Below are 20,902 nucleotides of genomic sequence, written 5' to 3'. Positions count from 1 at the left end.
CTCTCCTCTATCCATCTTCTATCCGCCTCCCACTCTCTCCCTATTTATTTCAGAACCCCCTTCCCCTCCCCCTTTTCTGATGAAGGGTCTAGGCTCGAAACGTCAGCCTTTCTGCTCCTATGATGCTGCTTGGCCTGCTGTGTTCATCCAGCCCTGCACCTTGTTGTCTCGGATTCTCCAGCATCTGCAGTTCCTACTATCGCAGACTTTGTGTTCAGTGATCTTCAAGGAAGCAAAAGTCTCAAATCCAAATGACAGAATTGACTCAATCAAGACGGTCTAAACTCGCTGAAGCTGATTACAAAACAATTTTTTAGAAACAATTATCTGGATTTTGCTTTAGGAGAAACTTAAAATATTGCACAGTAAGTCAGGATGTCACAAGAATGACTTTGTTTGCAAAATAGATGCATGTCATGGGCAGGGGTGTGGGGCACAAAAGATTGAATACTCTGCCCATTGATTTTTGTATTTCGCAAATTATTAGCAGAGTAAGGCTAAAAACCAAAAGCAGTCTTTTCTGCAACTTTCCACAAAATTCTCTCAATTTACTAACAGGTGGAAATACAGATAGAATTCAGTTTGAACATTTGAAGGGTTGGATTTTCGCTACTTGAGCCATGTGTACTTGAACCTGCAGATTGGGCACCCTTGTAATAGATAATTGCATGTGACCCTTTTGCAGTGATGTATTTAATCCTGTCAACGTTAAAACACTAATACTAGTCTCATTAAACTGAAATGTCTTAAAACAGTACCACTTGACAGTAAGAGCTTGCTGTACATGCAGCATATTAATCATCCACTGGTCATCTGGTAATTTTTAAAAAATTAACTTCAAGGTACAGGTGACTTAAATTGCAAGAGACTAATTGATTCAAATGCCTAGATTGTTGGATTTCCACCTACCAACAATCACTTATTTGGAGCTTAGCAAATGTTTAATCATCTGATCCTTGGGCCATGGCACTCTGTAAGTCCATACTTGTTCATTTATAAAGTTTCATTGAGATGGATTTTTAAATAGAATATTTTGTCCACTTCTATTTTCAATGAAATGCAGCCCTAAGCACGGCTTTAATTAGTGATTTTGAATGCTTGACTTACAAATTTTACCCCATTATTAAAATGTTACCATTACATCAATTTTGACTTCTCCTGTGCTTTACTCTTAGATGTTTGGAAAGGGTTCCAATGTAAATGAAACTTCTTGACTCAATACAGCTGAACATTTCATTGTCCGTTGATGCAGATCTAATTCTAACAATAAAACTTGCTTCTCTCCATGGTGATGGTGATTTTTCTCATTTTGTGTAGAATGTTGGAAGATGACCTCAAACTTAGCAGCAGTGAAGACAGCGATGCTGACCAGGTTTGCCTTCACTCCAGCATTTGTTCTGTGTGTATGAAAAGTGAATATATGTAATTAATGAAACTAACTTGCAGTTTGCATAAGACCATTAATGTGCTGGAGGAATATGCATAAGTTGTTCAATTCTTCAGGAATAAAACAAGTTTCTATTTCTTTTGTTAAACTTCCCTACATGATCTTTTCACTCACCAAAATCGGAGATATTTGATTGGCAACAAAGGTTTACATTTATCAATGGTGAATCAAGTTAATGGAACTAAGAACAAAGCCATCTGTAATGGATCACATGCAGCAGGTAGCAAAAGTGAAACAAAGAATGGAAATGGAAAAAGAAGTGCTTTAGTACTATGGGATCCATAAGTTTACAGGTTGACTGACTTTGCAGCTTGCTAAAGCAAGAAAGAAACTGGTGTGTGTGTATATAAGTGGAACTTTTCATTCATCTTCCTCCTGTAAAATCAAATCAGATGTCTGGGAACAATAATGGAGGGGGATAAAAAAGGTCCAAGGCTGCACTAATTCTAAACTTTTGCATTTTGATCTAAGTCTACAGAACTAGAAATGGATTTTTACTGCCATCAATCAAAATATTGCTTTCTCATTTAGGTTTTGCAATTTTGTCTATTTCAATACATCAGCTATAATCAGCGTACTCCTGGTTTGTTGCGTTTAGTAACGCCTTTAAGAATATTTCACTGGTTGTATCACTCATACTAAAGTTGCATGTTGTTTAGATGGAGAAGTTTAACTTTTGTTGGATTTACATTCTAAAAGTGCAAATTTTCTGACTACATATAAAATGTACTTTTGTGAAGAGTTGGCATATCGCATCTTCCAAATTAACTTTTTGGAATATTTTGGAAGGAAATGGTATATCCTAATTTTAATTATTAACGTGCCTTAATTTTATGAGTATCTTTTTTTTCCTTAGGATTTGGGGAAACCATCATCAAGGGGTAATCTTGATGGGTAGGTAGCACTTGTCTCTAATTTGGAAATATCATCAAAACATTTGTGTACCTTCTTTTGTATCATTATTTATGCCCCCATTGTCATTTTTTGATTGTTAAATATGTTGGTCATGTAATCATTGACTTAACACTTTGCATCAGGAACTTGAACATTGGCCAGCACCTAGCAAATTGTAGTCCTTGAGGTGTTCACCATAATCTGATTTATCCTGCAGTTAAGTTTGGCAAGATATTAATGTAAGTTACATGACTGGTAGTTGTATAGGATTTCCCACTGGAGAATTTTATTTAATGTATGGCGGTAGAATACCATAAATAATGAATTGCTGTTTCATGAATAGTTTATTTTAAAAGCACGTAATTCACTTGCTGGGACTTTATCTAGAAATATTAATAACAACTTGTCCTTTTAAAAGTTACAGGTTTCTTGAAACTCTTGCTTGTCATTTAGATTATGAAACAAAATCATGCAGTGCTTATACAAATTGCTTGTGACTATAACTAGAGACCTGGTGATGTGTTTATTGGGGTGATATTGCGTATTTGGTTAACCCGAGATGATATTTGGTATAGGGAGAAAATTGTTCACTTATAATTAACTATGCAATGCTTGGTAAGTGACTACTTCAACTTCACATTTTTACATTTTAAAAAAAAAAAATGATTTGTTCATTGATTTACCAAATAATCTTCTCTCTTTCTCAAGCAGTTCTGAACTTTCCCAGCAAAACAGTGAGGGTGTGGAACCTCCAAGGGCTGATTCCAGTAGCCACAGCGGGTCTGAAAGTAGTTCTGGGTCAGACTCTGAAAGTGAGAGTAGCTCTAGTGACAGTGAGGCGAATGAACCATCATGTATATCTCCTGAGGTACGTTAGGGGTTTGATCTTCATGAACCTGTCTGCATAATGCATTGGTATAATAGTGACTGATATACTGTTTATTTTGCAACGTCTTTAAAGGATGTAATTTGGATATTAGAATGATTTTCTGTTTCATTAGCAGTGTCGCGTATAATGAACACTTCTGCAATTGAATGATCCACCACAATATTGTAAATTCCAGCTTTTCCAGTAGCAAAGTTATGTTTTATGCCATGTTTTACTGTAACCATTTCCTCATGTTACCAAAGTGCAGCAACACTATTATTGTTATTGAACTAGGCTTACCTACTTTGAATCCCCACTTCTAGCCCACCATTTTCCTGTAAGCACAAACATCTCATTCTACGCTGGAGAAGCAAGTGTTTTTTTTGCTGTTGTCAAATGTGAGAGGTTTTCATTTGTTTACAGAAAATATACCGAGTCTTTCCAGTCTGATTATCATCTCATGGAATTGTCCGTACCTAAGTGTGTCATAAAACATTAATTTATACAAAAGTCTACCTGTCAATATGGATTAATTTCTACATCTTGTTTAGATCTACCTGGACTCATCATCTATTGTTTCAAAGCTGTTCCACTCGCACATCATGTTACTTACCATTGCAGGCACTATTCCCTCAAAAAAGCAGAAAAGATGTACAGGTCTGGCAGCATCTGTGAAGGAAAAAACAGAGTTAACGTTTCTGGTCCGGTGACTCCTCAAAGGATCACTGAACCCGAAACGTTAACTCTGTTTTTTCCTTCACAGATGCTGCCAGACCTGCTGAGCTTTTCCAGCAACTTTGTTTTTGTCCCTGATTTACAACATCCACAGTTCCTTTGTTTTTTATAAAAGATATACATTGGGGAGGCAATGGCCTAGTGGTATTATCACTGGACTGTTAATCCAGAGACCAAGATAACAAATTCTGCCACAGCAGATGGTGGAATTTGAATTCAATAAATATCTGGAATTAAGAATCTAAGGATAACCATGAATCTGATACCGATTATCGGAAAAACCTGTCTGGTTCAGTAATGTCCTTTAGGGAAGGAAACTCCATCCTTACCTGATCTGGACTACACATGACTCCAGACTCTCAAATGTGGTTGACTCTCAACTGCCCTCTGCAATAAATGCTACCTAAAAGCAACACCCTCATCCCATTAATGAATGAAAAGCTTTCGTTCCTGTAGCACCTATTGTGACTAAAAACATGTACCAAAACCGAAAGTATAGACTCCAGACTCCTTAAAAACAACTGTTGTCATGGCCAGATTATTTATTTGTATGAGATTAATTGAGAGAGAAACTTTAGTCAAAAGAAACGGAGATTTTGTTTATGCATTTTTCTTAACTATCAGATTCTCAAAGCCCTTTACAGCTAATAAGCAATTTTGAAATGTAGTTGCTGTTATGTAGAAGATGTAGCATCAAACTGCCCAAAGCAAGATCCCATAAATGATACTTTGATAACTGCCAGAAAACCTGCGTTCATGATATTGATTAAGGGATGGATATTTGCTAGACTTTTATAACTTGACGAGTAACTAGCACTCACCAAGGGCCATAACTGTTACTAATGACTTGTCTGTGACATTGTAACTAGCTTTTTATCCAAATCCCAATATTTCCCACCATCCTAGAAGGCTTGTTTAGTAATTTTTTGGGGTAATCTGTCATTGATTTTGAAGTCTTATAAACTGGCCTTTAATGTCCAACTTTGTAACTTTCTCAACAAAATGAGTTAATGAGGCAGGGCCTACTTTTCCAGAATCCACAGCTGGAAGTCCTTAACATCTTTTCTTGCCAGGTTGAATCTATGAAGTTGCCAATAACTAAAGTTCAATTCATGAAAACACTTAGCACTTAGCATTTTTGCTCATCTAAAGTTTCTGGAGCCTCCACTTGCAGTTAAATAGGGAAATTCAGAAGATGCTGTCATTTTTTATTTTAGATACCTAAGGGCTTGGCATTGCTTTCAGTTAATGCCAGAACCAATATGAGTTGATTTGTCAAACAGTCACCATCCTCTTCTCCTATAGAATGAATTGTTGTAGTCATTTGAAATTTGGCATTCTTGCATTTGTCCTGATGAGTGCAAGGCAAAAATCTTCAGCAACATGTGTCTCCCATCAGCAATGTTCAAGTCTTGTCAGTGATTCTGAGCTTCTCCAGAAAGGATGCATTTTTTTTTCCAGCTCTTTTGTACAAACAGACTGGTTTAAAAAAAATCCTTTTTTAAAAAAAGTTCCATTTCTGAATTATATGCCACTAGGTTTCTAATCACACACTAAATTTGGTGTTATATTTAAATGCCAACTTTCTCCTGTTGGGATAAATTCCATTTTTTTTTATTTTCTGCTTTAACGTTGTGTTTATCCCAGTGATCAGTTCACAATTAAAGATGAAAAGGATTGGTTATTATTTCCTGATTTGCTCCCTGAGAAAATATTTGATGCTACAGGCTGCTTTACTATGTTTGATGGCACCAATATTTCTAGATGCCTGCAAATCTACTTGACTTGGCATAAGAAACAAACCGATTGTGAGGGAAAGGGAAAACCTGCAGCACAGTTATCATTGTATCTCTGGGCAGTTTACTTCAAGGTCAACAGTAACATATTGCTGATTTACTGCATACTGCAAAATCCAGCATTGCTACCAGTTTATAAATCAAGTATACCATCATCACTACGTTGTCTTTTTTTTTTATTCTGTCTTGGGATGTCAGTGCTGCTGACTGGCCAACATTTATATCAGTCTCTATTTGCCCTTGAAAGTGGCATTGAGCTATCTCCTTGAATTGCTGCAGTCCATGTGTTGTGCGTAGACACAATGACGTGAGGAAGGGACTTCCAGGATTTTGACCCGGGAACAGTGAAGGAACTGTGATATGTTTCCAAGTCAAGATGGTGAATGACTAGGAGGCGAACTTGTAGGGGTGATGGTGTTCCCATGTTTCTGTTACCCTTGTCCTTCTGGATGGAAGTGGTCATCGATTTGGAAGATAGTTGGTAGCGTTGGTGAATTGCTACAGTGTATCTTCTGAATGGTTCACACTGCTGCCACTAGGATGCTAGTGGCTGCCAATCAACCGGGCTGCTTTGTCTTGGATAGTGTCAAGCTTCTTGAGTGTTGTTGGAGCTGCACTTATCCAGGCAAGTAGCGAGTATTCCATCACACACCTGACTTGTGCCTGATAACCTCTGATGCAGAATAGTTACTTGATACCTTCTATTCTCGGACTTGACCTCTGTCTGCCGTGTCTAATCCTTCATTGACCAAAATAGTTAGCAGTGATACTCTGACATTTAACGTGGTGGATCAGAAGTAGGCCATTCAACCAGCTAAGTGTGCTTTGTCCTTCAGTGAGATCATGGCTGATCTAATGATCCTCAACTCTACTTTCCTGATTTTACTCCTCGTCACCCTTGATTCTGTTAATGACGTAAAAAAAAAATCTGTGTATCTCAGCCTTAAATATATTTAATGACCCAACCACAACAGTGCCTCTGTAGTAAAGAATTCCAAAGATTCAGTACCCTCAGAAGAAATTCCTCCTCATCTCTGTCTAAATGTACAGTTCTGTATTCTGATATTATATTTGCTGGCCCTAAGCACTCTCCCACAAGAGGAGATAACCTTTCCATATCTACCCTGTCAAGTCCCCCAAGGATCTTGCGTTTTAATAAGATCTCTCATTTTTCTATATTCCAACTAGTATGAGCCCAACCTACTCAACCCCTCCTCGTAAGACAGTCCCAATACCTGGGAGTCAGCCTAGTGAACCTTCTCTGGACTGCTTCTGTTGTCAGTATATCTTCCCATTGATGAGGGACCCAAAATTATTCACTGTTTTGGTTCTGACTAGTACCTTGTATAGTTTTAGCAAGACTTCCCTATTTTTATGCTCAATTCCCTTTTGAAGTAAAGGCGAACATTCCACTTGCCTTCCATATTCCTGCTGAATTTGTATATTAGCTTTTTGAAATTTATGCGCAAGGAGTTCCATATCTGTCTGAGATAGTAAGAACTGCAGATGCTGGAGTCAGAGATAACACACTGTGGAGCTGGAGGAACACAGCAGGCCAGACAGCATCAGAGGTGCAGGAAAGTTGACGTTTCGGGTCGGGACCCTTCTTGAGAAATGGGGAGGGGGAAGAGAGCTGGGAAATAAATAGAGAGGAGGGAAAGGTAGGTGGGATAGTGATAGGTGAATGCAGGTAGGGAGTGGTGGGGATTGGTCAGTGAGGTGGAAGGGGCAGATAGGTGGGAGAGAAGATGGACAGGTTGTGTCAGGTCAAGGAGGCAGGGGTGAGAGGGAGGATTGATTATGGGATGAGGCTGTGGTTGGGGAGATTTTGAAACTGGTGAAATCCACGTTTAAGCCATCGGGCTGTAGGCTCCCAAGATGGAATATGAGGGACCACTTTCAGTCCCTTCGAAAGGCAGGTAGGAGTGGGGAGGGAAATATATCTTTAGTCGTGGGGTCAGATTGTAAGTGGCGGAGAATGATGAGTTGGATGCAGAGGTTGGTGGGGTGATGTGCGAGGACAAGAGGGTTTCTGTCTTTATTTTTGTTGGAGGGTGCAATGTGAGTGTAGAAGTGTGGGAAACGCGAGAGATGCGGTTGAGGGCATTTTCGATTACCAGCGTGGGGGGGAATGTTGCAGTCCTTGAAATAGAAGCACATCTGGGATGTGTGGGAGTGGAACACCCCATCTTAGGAGCAAACGTGGCTGAGGTGGAGGAATTGGGAGGAGGGGATCACATTCTTGCAGGAATGCGGATGAGAGGAGGTATTGCCTTTTGTAGGGACCGCTCTCTTCGCGACTCCCTCGTCCGCTCCACACTCCCCACTAATCCCACCATCCCCGGCACCTTTCCCTGCGATCGCATGAAGTGCTACACCTGCCTCTACACCTCCCTCCTCACCTCCATTCAAGGCACAGAACAAAACTCCCACATGAGACAGGGGTTCACCTGCACATCCGTCAATGTGGTCTACTGCATCTGCTGCTCCCGATGTGGCCTCCTGTACATCAGTGAGACCAATTGGAGATAGTTTTGTAGAGCATCTGTGCTCTGTTTGCAACAGAAGGCTACACCTTCCAGTTGCGAACCATTTCAACTCCCCTGCCCACTCTGGTTGACCTGTCCATCCTGGGCCGCCTCCAGTATCACACTGATGCAACCCGCAAACTGGAGGAGCAGCACCTCATATTGTGTCTTGGGAGCCTACAGTCCAATGGCTTAAGCGTGGATTTTATCAGTTTCAAAATCTCTCCACCCCAGCCTCATCCCATGACCAACCCTCCCTCTCATCCCTGCCTCCTTGACCTGACACAACCTGTCCATCTTCTCTCCCACTTATCCACCCCCCCACCTCACTGACCAATCCCCACCACTCCCTACCTGCACTCACCTATCACCATCCCACCTACCTTCCCCAGCCCCAACCCCCACCCCCACCCCCATTTTCTCCCAGCTCCCTTTCCCCTCCCCATTTCTGAAGAAGGGTCTCGACCGAAAATGTCAACTTTCCTGCACCTCTGATGCTGCCTGGCTTGCTGTGTACCTCCAGCTCCACACTGTGTTATCTTCCATCTCTGTATGTAGCTTTCTGCAGTCTTTCTGTATTTAAATAACGTTTAGCTCCTCTTCCTGCTGAAGTGCATAACCACGCATTTTCCCACATTGTATTCTGTCTGTCAAGGTTTTATCCACGTGCTTACATGTCTATATCCCTGTATCAACTGTCTTCCTCACGCTTTGCCTTCCCACCTATTTTTGTTGTTTGCAAACTTGGATATAATGCATTAGCTTTCCTTATTCAAGTCATTATTATAGGTATTGTAAATTGTGGCCACAGTACTGATCTCTGTGGCGCTCCACCAGTTATGAATTGCCATCCTGAAAACGCCCCTCTTATCGCAACCTACTGTCTTCTATTAGTCAACCAGTCCCCTATCTATGCTAATGTACTACCTCCATAACCATGGGCTGTTGTCTTAGTAAGTAGCCTAACATGCGATACCTTATCAAATGCTTTCTGAAAATCCAAATATATTACATCCACTTCCCTTTTCTCTATCCTGCATGTTGTTTCCTCAAGTGGGCAGCCAAGAAGGTTAGCTCAGAATACATCAGATTGGCCGGTGGGCTAAGAAGTGGCAGATGGGGTTTAATGTGAGGTGCTGCATTTTGGAAAGGCAAATCAGGGCAGGACTTATACACTTAATGGTAAGGTTCAAGGGAGTGTTGCTGAACAAAGAGACCCTAGAGTGCAGGTTCATAGCTCCTTGTAAGTAGAGTTGCAGGTAGACAGGATAGTGAAGAAGGTGTTTGGTATGCTTGCCCTTATTGGTCAGTGCTTTGAGTATAGGACTTGGAAGGTCATGTTGCGGCTGTACCGGACATTGGTTTTGGGATACTATGTTCAGTTCTGGTCTCCCTGCTACAAGAAGGATGTTGTGAAACTTGAAAGGGCTCGGAAAAGATTTACAAGGATGTTGCCAGGGTTGGAGGGTTTGAGCTGTAGGGAGAAGCTGAATAGGCCAGGGCTATAGTGTTGGAGGCTGAGGGGTAACCTTGTATGAGCTTATAAGATCATATGGTGCTTAGGGTGAATAGCCAAGGCCTTATCCCAGGGTAGCAGAGTCCAAAACTAGAGGGCATAGGTTTAAGGTGAGAGGAGAAAGCTTTAAAAGGAACCTAGGGTGCAGTTCTTTTTTCCATGCAGAGGGTAGTGTTTGTATGAGCTGCCAGAGGAAGTGGTGGAGGCTGGTACAATTACAACATTTAAAAGGCATCTGGGTGGATATACGAATAGGAAGGATTTAGAGTGATATGGGCCAAATGCTGGCAAGTGGGATTAGATTAATTTAGGATATCTGGTTGGCCTGGACGAAGGGTGTATTTCCATGCTGTACAGCTGTATGACTATGACTCTCAAGAATTCTAATGAATTTCAGAAATGATTTCCCTTTTGTGAAGCTGAGCTGATTGTGCTTGATTGTATTGTGTATTTCTAAATGCTTTGCGACTACAGACTTTATAGATTCTATCATTTTCCCAATTTGACATCAGGTTAACTGTCCTTTAATTAACTATTTTTGGTTCCTTCCCTTTTTGAACTACAGGTATTATATTGGGAGTTTCCCCAACCTCAGGGACTTTCCTAGAATCTAAGGATTCTTGGAAGATTGTTTATTACCAGTGCTTCTGCCATCTCTGTACCTGCTACTTTTAATATCCTCAGATACATTTCATCAGGTGCCGGGCATATCTATCTTTTAGCTTCATTAGTTCCCTGAGCACTTTTTCTCAAATGATGGTTATGGTATTTATTTCCCCACCTCCTTTCGCTGTTAAATATTTAGTAATTTTGGAGTAGTATTAGTGTCTTTTACTGTGAAGAATGATGCAAAATATTTATTCAACTCGCTTCCAATTTCCTGTTTCTCCATTATTTCTCAACCCTTGCTCTCAAAGGAGGTTTTGTTCACCTTGGCTTCTCTCTCTTTATATGTCTAAAGAAGTGCTTGATGTTCCTTGCAAGTTTACTATCCAAGCTTATTTTCTTCGTCTTTGTTTTTTTTTTGGTTGTCTTTTGTTGATTTTTTTTTTTAAAAAGCTTTTCCAGTCCTCTGGCTTGCCACTAATCTTTGCCACATTGAATTGAATGAAAAAAAATACAATGCTAACCTTAACTTTCCTAAATAAAACCATTGCTGATAAAAGCTATTATTACCAATCACTTATTCTCATCTCGTCTTGTGTTGCATTTTGTCAAAGGCAGGATTTGATCCTGGTCCCTGTTCTTGAGCAGTTTTTCTTGTAAAAATATTTCTGATACTATAAATTGTCTTTACATTTTGGCCAATTAGTCAATATAGTTTTATTTTGTTTTTTTACCCGTGTGAATTGAACAGCTTTCTCTTATATAAACATTTCTCTGAAAGCGTTCAACTTGGTTGAAAAAGAATAGAAGGTGATTTTTTTTATCCCCTTTGGATGGAAAAGTTGTTTAGGATATAGCAAGCAAAAAGTGACATTAGTCACCGAAGTTGATGTAATTTTTGGGCTCAAAAGAATTCTTTTGAGGCTGTTTTCCACTTGAATGAATTTTTAATCTATGATTATCAGTTCAAAAATTTTTTTTCTTTCTTCCAGCCAGAACCACCGCCTTCAAGTAAGTGGCAATTAGACAACTGGCTGAATAAAGTAAATTCTCACAAAGTCTCACCAGCTTCGTCTGTGGACAGTCACATTCAATCATCTCAGAGTCACAGTTATAAGAAAGAGAACCGAGACCAGAGTATTACGTACGAGGATCCAGGTGGATCCAAGGATGGAAACACAACCACTCCTGGAAGAGACTCGAGGAATGCACAGAAAGGGTCCGAAAGTAGAAGTCGCCAAAAGTCACCAGCACAAAGTGATGGCAGTGCACAGAGGAAGACAGTTGGTAAAAAACAGCCCAAGAAAGCAGAGCGGCCAGCTGTAACTGAGGAACAAAGAGGAGGACTAAAAGTTGAAAGTGAGCCTACTTCTGACAGAGCAACTCCTATTCCTGCAAATCGTCATAAAGCTGCTACAAAGGGTTCTAGAAAACCTAGCACAAAGAGAGAATCTAAGTCTTCAACTAGGGTAACTATTGAAAAAAGAAAACACAAGAGTGCCAGTAAAACACCTCAGAAATCAAGGGAGTATGTTGAAACAGACTCGTCTTCTTCAGATTCTGAACAAAGCGAAACTCTCCCTCCTGCTTCTCAGACTCCAAAGTATCCTGAGAATAGTAGGACTCCTGTCCATAAATCCTCCATTGATGGGGAAGACAGCTTTTTTCGGCAAAGGCTTTTCTCTCCTATGGAAGAGAAGGAGCTCCTTTCACCACTGAGTGATGTTGATGACAAATACCGCAATATTACTTCACTCATAGTTAGAATTGACCTAAGTCTGTTATCTAGGAAACCTGAATCACCTCGTAAGGAAACAGAGCAAACTAAAGTGGATAAGGAGATCTCTTTGGACAGGCACATGCGAGACACTCCAAAGCAGTCGACTGAAAAAAAGTCAAATAAAGGCAAACGAAAGCACAAGGTGAGAGGCAAAATAGCTTTACTGATTCATTGTATGTTCCATTTCTTCACAATAATCGGTTAAGAGTACATATAGTTCCTTTCTTCATTGAGACTCTTTCAGCTGTAATATTAACTCTCTCAATTTGTGAGAAGAATGTATTTAGCATATTTTTTATGTGGCACCTGATGCTCAGTTGGTAGCCCTCGGCTGAAAGTCCAAATGTTGAGTATTCTAGTCACAGTCCAAAAACTGTGAAGTACAAAAATCAAGACTAACTCTAGTGGAATGCTGAACTGTCAAGGTACAAACTGTGATCGTGTCTGCCCGTTCAACTGGACGACAGATTCCCAGCACTGTATTGAAGAACAAGGAAGTCATCCCCAGTATTCTATCCAATCCCTCAAACGATGACATTTTTTAAAGAAAAGGTTATTTGCCCTTGTGATGTTTCTGGAAGTTTGCTGTGCTGTAGATTAATTTTTAGATGCACTTTTTTATACTTACAATTATCTTGTTAAGAAGCGAAAATATTGTTAACCTTGCACTTGCTGAGCATTGTAAGGAAACAAAACTTAGACTTCTCGGTAGAGGAAAAGCCAGGTTATTTATGGCAGATTTCAAGCAGCAGTTAGTATAAACTTAGAGTAAGTTTAATGCTGAAATCAAACTTGGCTAGAAGAGAAAATATCTTTGGATTGGAGTCTCATTATTTGAAAAAATAGCATGTTAGCCTGTTTGACATTGCTTCCATGGTCGTATTTGAAACTCCTCTTTTGTCTCTGCTTTATTCATCTAATTGCACGCTATTACAAGTTTTGTAATAGTTTGCAGAAATGAAGGCTATTTTAATTTTGGATTTATAAGTTAAAATACTAAAAGAAATATAATGCAATTTTACCTTTCTTCCCATATTGTCACAATCCTGTTAGTGTAATAGAATCAAGTTTTGAAGTCTGGAAAGAGGCTGAGAGATTCGTTTTGCCTATGCCAGCTGGCAAGTAGCCATCAGCTCTTGGTTCATGACCTTACAGCCAACAGTACTTCAGGCATATATCCGATAACTTATAAATGCCATGAGGGCTTCTGCTTCTGCTTCTGCCATTCTTTGAGAAAGAGTTTCAGATCCTTGCTGCCCTGTGTTGAGATTATCCTTTTAATTTACCTTCCCTCCTCCCTTCTCTCTCTCTTTCTCCCCAATTCCCCCACCTCTCCTGCGCATGCTTGCTCATTTTGCTGTCTCCTACACTCAATAACACTTAATTGTTACAACCCTAGCTTCTAGCTAATTTTCTCCAGTTCAGCAGAAATCCTTGTAAATTTTCTCTGTACCCTTTTAATGCAAACACAGCTTCCTTAGAGAAAGTTGACTTGTATGCAGCACTCAAGCAGTGCCCTAACCAGCATTTATGGATTTCCAACATGACCTACCAGTTCTTTTTATGCTGTGATTTAGCTAATGAAGGCAAATGTCCTATTTGACTACCTTTTCTACCTGTCCATACAGCTTAACTGACCTGTGAATGTAGATTACAAGATTGCTCTGTTGCTCTGCATTTCTCAGTATCCTACCATTTATTCTATATCCCTTAAATTCTTCACCTTTCCCAAATGCTTTCCCCCTCGTTTTTCTGGATTGAAGTCCATTTACCAATGTTCCACACATTTGACTAGTCGATTAATATCTGCCTGTATGTATGTAATTTAAGCTTTCTTCTTTGTCAGACTCCTAGCCAGTGTTGTATTATCAATAAACGACTTAGTCATACCCATTGCATTCGAGTTCAAATTGTTGATATTTCTCACAAAATTCAAAGCACCTTGTACTGAGGCCCACTAAAAATAACGTTTCAATTTTTAAAAAAACACACATTAACCATGACTTTTTGCTTTCTGCTTTTGTAAGAATTTGGATCCAATATAACACTTTACCTTGGATCCTATGAACGTGAGTACATGTTTGATATGGTAAATTACTCAAGGTTGGAAAGTACTGTTGGTGAAGTTACTCATAGCTATAATCAGAGGAAAGATGCAATTTTTGGAGATGTTAATATCAACTCTTCTGCATGTTTGTTCAGAATGATGGGGAAAATGAAAGTTGTGAAAACAAAAGGCCTAAAGCTGAAGAAAGGAGTAGTTCCAATCACAAGCCTTCCAACAGTAAAGAGTGAGTATGTTTAAATAGATTAATTGGGTTTATTTTAGATAGTCATAAATTAATCTTTATCACATTTGCCGTTTTTGAAGCATTTTTCCAGTTTTCACTAATTTGATGTCCACTGAGCACAGCAGCTAATCGTGTGATATCGTTCCATATCCATAGTTCTTTACTACCTCATCCAATAGGCTAATCTTTGGCAAAAGTTAGATGTCACATTTGATTATGGAGATAATTGTAACAGATCATGGTCCTGTTTTCATTCCATCCTCTTACGGCATACAATGAAGCTTAGAGATGTCATTCAACAGCAGGAGCCTTTTTATCCCCATTTCTTGTCCATTTTCATTTCTCCAATCATTCCGTTTGCTTGTTTGGGTGTTGAGGTGCATTATACAAGTCCCTCATCAATCTTAAATGGGATTGATGAGCTCAGCGAGTACCAAAGTCAAATGTATATCACCTTGGTTAAGGTGACATCACTGGAATTGCTAATATTGTACTCTCTATTGAAACAGACTGTCAGATTTTATATCCAAGTATTCTGGAGTTTTTGAACAGCGTGAGTAGTTGATATTTTCATGGGTTGACCAGTATCTGCAGTACATTACAGGTTTTCTATATTGACCTGTTCAGAGAAATGTTATGATACCCCTCTGAAGCAGGTGACATGTCAACGAGGGCCTCCTGGTTCAGAGGTAGGGACACTACCAGTGCACTACAGGTGTTCCAGCTGTATATTACACCATGAATGGAGAAAATCCAATCACCTCCATCAACATACCACCCCAATAAAATAATTGGGACTGGAATCTAAAATTAGCTAATCAATGCCCATCTATCTTGATTTCTGATCCTTCTGAAACTTTACTAGTGCTTCAACTCGCTTTTAATTTCAGCCGGTCATAAGTTCCAAGAATCTGATGCTGTTTTTCAATACTGATCTGACCAAGAAGAAAATGATCATTTTGTACAATTTTTCAGTCCATTCACTGTATGTTTATTACTGAACTAATTTAAAATATAGCAAGTATGAGTATTGACTCTAAGATTAGATACTAACTGTGCTAACATTGACTTCATAGTTAAGCAGGTAGATAGACAGTGCATAACACAAGTCTAATTAAAATCTGGAAGCTATTAAAGGTAGGAGCTGATGAGGCAAGCCAATGGAAGCTGAGTCATCAGGTAGGTAGTTGACCATAGAGGAGATAAGAATTTCCAGAGTTTTCACACTCCACGATTGGTGGGGTTGTAACCCTGCAATTTAAGATCTATCCTGAAGGAGTAAAACTAGTTTAATATAATTTTATGAACTGCAAGTTGAGGAATATGCAGTTCTTTTTTGTGGGGGAGAAACTGAGATACTATTCCTCATTCCACAGTTCTTTAAAACCAACTGCTGAAAGAGAAAAGGTGCCTCTGCCTTCTCCATCTGCAAGTGCTGCACAAAAGACACCCAAGACTGAGCATAAGCATCAGAGTCGCAGGAGAGCTGTAAATCAAAACTCCACCTTGAAGAGTAACACTGGTAACACAAAGCAGAACAGTAGCAGCAATAATAGCAGCAAAAGCAGTTCTTCTTCCAAACACAAAAAGGCAGATGAGAAAACATCAATACGCCCTAAGGAAAATAAAGTAAGTCATTGTATTTTATGAATGTTCAAGTACATTGCAGTCACTGCTCCTAGATGGTCTGTCACTAATGATGCAGTTCACAATGTCAGATATTTTCCTCATGCTTCTTATTTCAAGGGAGCTGAAATGTTCATCCTAAAGTAAATGAGAAGTATTGTTATTCACAAACTACACACTCATACCTGCCTTGAGCTAATGTTATTTGATAACATTAGCACCAAAATGTGCATAATGTGATGTAAGGATTGCTGATTCTTAATTTTTATTTAACTACTCACTTCCTTATAACAACTGAGCTTGATTTCTTATGCACTAGATTATCATGAGCATGAGCCCATATCTTAAGATTCCATGGAAAGAGAGAAATAAAATTAAGCCTTCTGAAAGCTTTACAAACAAAAATGTACTTTCTGCCTTCATTATTAGACACATCACTAAAATTTGGTTAGTAGGTGTACTCTATTTCAAACACTGGCCACTTTCCTATTAAGTATTTTGTGTGGGGAATGGCAGATATTCAACTGTATTTTTACCTATTGTACATATGTATGTTCAAATATTCCTGAATCACAGAATCCTATTCAGGTACAGAAGTATGACAGCCTTAAACTTCTGATATTTGTACCACTTAGTTGTCAGATGATGACCATCCATTAGATGCCCAACCATCTTTTCCTGACTTTAAACTGTAGCCATTTCTGAATCTGCAATTATGAATGCCCAGAGGACCACCAAAGACATAGATGAAACACTGCAGCCCGGGCGACATCCGAGTGAATCTCCTAAACACCCTTTCTAGTGAAAGCACATGTTTCCTCGAGAGTGGCAACCAGACCACATGCTACTCCAACTGTGACCTAATTCTTACACAGCTCCATCATGACCTCTCTGTTCCCATATGCAGTGTCTTGACTAATAAAAGTAAGCAGCTATTTGCCACCTTAACCAGCTTATGCACCTGTCCTGTGCTTTCAAGGATCTATGAATATGCACACCAAGATCTCTCTGATCCTCCGTATGGTCTTGCCATTCGTCATGTACTCCTCTTATCTTGTTAATTGTCGTACTGTGCATCACCTCCCTCTTCTCTGAAAGTAAAACCAAAATCATCATTCCTTTCTGCAAATTTTTTTCAAAAAAACACTTCCTGTCTTTCACTCTGCTGTATGAAAGCACCTTCAGAATTTGGAAATATGCGAGCTGGGATTCTAGACAATAAATTGATTTACGTTGTCTGTTACCATATCTAATACCTTGTGGCATTACTTTTTGCTCACAGTTTGAGTTCAGGCTCAGACAATAGGTTGACAAGGTTTGGGATGTCCTCACTGGACAGAAATTTAACTCCATTCCCAGTTTAGAGAAAAATATTACACTGCATAATATTGTGGAAAATTGTTACTGGTTTCAGCCTCCTGCTGATTCCGCCTTTGTGTGTTAGAGATTACTGCATTGAGAATACGTGCCCGGCTGTGAAGGTATTATATTTATTTAACTTATTTTGCTCCCTGGTTCAAAGGCTCATTTACCGAAGAATGCCCACAAACATCAATTCTTAATCATACCCATGTCTGTTACCGACAAACAATGCACTGGCCGTAAGAAGGTCCCAGAGTTTGTGTAAATATGATGCAGAGTATCAATGTGCTAACTGTAACTAATAGGCAAATATAAATCCCATACATTGCAGAATTTGAGTGAGACACGTTTCAATTAAAGTGAGTGACACATTCCAGATGTCAGTAGGGACATAAACTGGGGCAGGAGTTGGCCCTTCAATCTCTCAAACTCACTTCACCATTCAGTGAAATCACAGCTTTACTTTAGCGGTATTTTCCTGCACTATCCCTATGTCACTGGTTTTCAATAGAAATCTGTTGGTCACAGTCTTGAACATGTTATACAACAGCCTGCACAATCTGCTGGGATAGCGAATTCCAAAGATAAACCAAGCTCTGAGTGAAGAAATTCCTCTTCCTCCTCGGTCCTAAACCGCCTGCCCTTTATTCTGAAATGGTGTTTCCTGTTCCCTGATTCTAAACCCACAACCAAGGGAAATGCCCTTTCTGTATCTGTCCTGTTGATCTCTTAGAATTTTGTACGCTTGAATCAAATTTTCTTCTGAATTCCTGATGCAAACGCCGTGTTCTGCATTCCTTAAGTTCAAAATCGGAAGATTAAGAGTGTGAAAGACCCTAATGCTGGGGTTGCTCGGGGTCATACAGTTTTCCCAAGGGTTCAGTCTTAAAGTGGGCACTTCAGTTTTGCTGCAGAGCATTAGTTCAGTAGAGACTGCCATGCCAGAGTGGAGTTTCTTAGTGCATCAGTTGATGCTTAAAATGAAGTTGACTGCCAAGGTACAAAGCCATCATCTCGCGAAACTGAAGGCTTCAAGAGAAAATTGGTCGTAGTTCAGGTGACTTCACATAAAAGGACGCTAGGTGTACGAATGAGTACAAAACTAAGATTTAATGCCTACGTCGATCATGCTATAAGAAAATGATTTGTGCTGAAATTTTGTATGCCCAGTTAGTTAACAGAATTACTGTTAGATGAGGTTTAATGTGTGTCCATGCTGTTGGTCAGAGTGCCTGACTCTTGATAAGATGTTCATTGAAGTACCTACAGTTCATTTGTTTTTATTTCTTTATAGATACAAGAGAAAACCCCAGTTAGCTCCTTGAACCCATTACAGTCATCAACACCATCAGGAGATGGATTAAAGTCAAGAAGGCCCAAACTCAGCTTTGATGATCGGTAAGTGTAATATATTCTCCCTGATAATCTTATGACCTCTTATTGCTTAAACAAAAATACAACACTGTAGGGAAAGGATGTCATATAAATACAGAATTTTAATTTAAATTGAAGGTAATTTAGTCAGTAAGAATTTAGCTTTGGAGCTGCAATTAAGTTACAAATTATGCATGAAGTTGTTTATATTTCTATTTAACTATAGCTAAACATCTACATGTCAACCTATTTAAATTCTTCACACAATCTCATTCTTTCCCTGGGTCCTAATCTGTGGAAGATACTATCATCTTCAACAGTTTTAACCTCACTCTGTAGTCTTTCAACATTTAAAATCCAAAATGGTATCACCTAATTATTATTTCCTGATTTCTGCTTCACCTCTCAATGTTTGTTCCTTTGGCATTGCTCTGTCATATGGGCTTTTCATGTTGGTTTCCTAGTTCAAACTAGTTCAAACTGATGAAGGCAAGAGGAAACTGAGGGAACACATCTCTAAATAAAACAGCTAGGTTCTATTGAGTCTTTATTCTGCTTTCCATAATTGACTGTTTGTGCTCAATGCGTTTAATTAAAGGGTGGCTGTTCAGTTATGCATTGACAGATCATTCAACCAATTTTTGTTTATTTTTGACTTGCAGCAATGAGCGTAGTAATTATCGTGACACTTACAATTTCCATAAATTTTAGTGAAATCTAATAATATTAAATCCTCAGACGGCTACAATCTTTTGTTCTTGTCAACATGAAGCCCATGGTCTCCACATTTTCGAGTCCCTTGAGCCTGCTGTGTCATTCAGTATGATCGTGGCTGGTCTCAGGCTACAATTCTACTTTCCTGCCTACTTTCCGAAGTGTTGATCTGACCATCTCAACTTTAAATATATTCAATAGTGGTGCATCTGTAACCCCATAAGTCTAGAGAATTCTAGAGATTGACAACCCTTTCAAGTGAAGGAATTTCTCCTCACCTCAATCCTAAATGATCGGCCCCTTTAATCTGAAACTGTGCCTGAGGTTGTTGACTTGCTGGCCGAGTGGCTTGTTTTTGTTCAGATGTTTTGTCCCCATGCTGGGTGACATCATCAGTGGAGCCTCTGATGAAGCAATGTTATTCTACTCCACTTAGAATTTATATTGTCTGGTCCATTATGGTGAGTACTGTCATTTCCGGTTTTGATCTGTCAGGGTTTGTACATGGGGTCCAATTCTATGTTTGTTGACTGACGTATGGGTGGAGAACCATGCCTCGAGGAATTCCCCGTGCGTGTCTATGTTTGGCTTGGGCTACCATGGTTACTTGTTCCAGTTAAACTGATGGTCTTCATTGTCTGAATTTTCTAAGACCACTAAGAATCATGGTGGCCCACAAGACCACAGCCACTCTCTGACAAACACTTACAAGGATTAAAAGACCCCATTCCCACAGCATGCAGAACCAACGTGGTTTACGAGCTACAGATCTTTGCTAAAACCTGAAACTGTACTGTTTTCCCAGTCAGGAAAAATAGCATCTTCTCTATCCTCTCAAATTCCTAATAATCTTGAATGTTTGAAAGAGACCACTTCTCATTCATCTTATCTCCAGAGAAAACAGTCAGTTTACTTAAATCCTTATCATTGGAAGATCCAGGAACCAACTTTGTGAACTTTTTTCTGTACAGCCTCTAGTGCAAATAGTTCCTTTAATCTACAGACTAAAATTGGACAGTGTTCCATGTGTGGTCTCACTAAAGCTCTGTATGATTGTAACGAGACTTCTTTATTCTTGCACTCCAATGTGCTTGCAATAAAGTCCAACATGCCATTTTCTTTTCCAATCATGGGCTGTACTGGAATACTAACTTCTTGTGTTCTTTGTACAAGGTCTCTCTGTGTAAACATTTAGAACTTACATGTTATCTTTTTTTAAAAAAAAAGTAGTTGCTCTTCTATTCTTATAATAGAATTGTTAATTAAATAACATTCCACTTTCCAAAATTGTACTCCATCTACTTCATATTTGCCCACTTATTCAACCTTTGCAGCCCTCTTCGTGTGCGCCCCCCCCCCCAACAC

General features: G+C 39.3%; 1 protein-coding gene across 5 annotated transcripts in view; it reads left to right on the top strand.

Moving 5' to 3' along the window:
• aff4 (AF4/FMR2 family, member 4) overlaps positions 1-20,902 on the top strand; it is a 97,187-nt gene that overhangs the window by 58,669 nt on the left and 17,616 nt on the right. For 2 of the 5 annotated variants that reach the window (XM_020525935.2, XM_048604046.1), the window contains 7 exons: positions 1,318-1,372; positions 2,304-2,341; positions 3,050-3,209; positions 11,383-12,312; positions 14,373-14,461; positions 15,838-16,090; positions 18,744-18,847. In XM_020525935.2, the coding sequence (XP_020381524.1) occupies positions 1,318-1,372; positions 2,304-2,341; positions 3,050-3,209; positions 11,383-12,312; positions 14,373-14,461; positions 15,838-16,090; positions 18,744-18,847 (1,629 nt within the window). The remainder of the gene's footprint in view (positions 1-1,317; positions 1,373-2,303; positions 2,342-3,049; positions 3,210-11,382; positions 12,313-14,372; positions 14,462-15,837; positions 16,091-18,743; positions 18,848-20,902) is intronic. The other 3 variants (XM_020525947.2, XM_020525966.2, XM_020525959.2) reach the window with 3 other exon arrangements.

Source organism: Rhincodon typus, chromosome 12, assembly GCF_021869965.1.
Source record: "Rhincodon typus isolate 14 chromosome 12, sRhiTyp1.1, whole genome shotgun sequence".
In the NCBI taxonomy this organism is placed as follows: domain Eukaryota; kingdom Metazoa; phylum Chordata; class Chondrichthyes; order Orectolobiformes; family Rhincodontidae; genus Rhincodon; species Rhincodon typus.
This window is presented reverse-complemented; position numbering and strand designations above follow the sequence as displayed.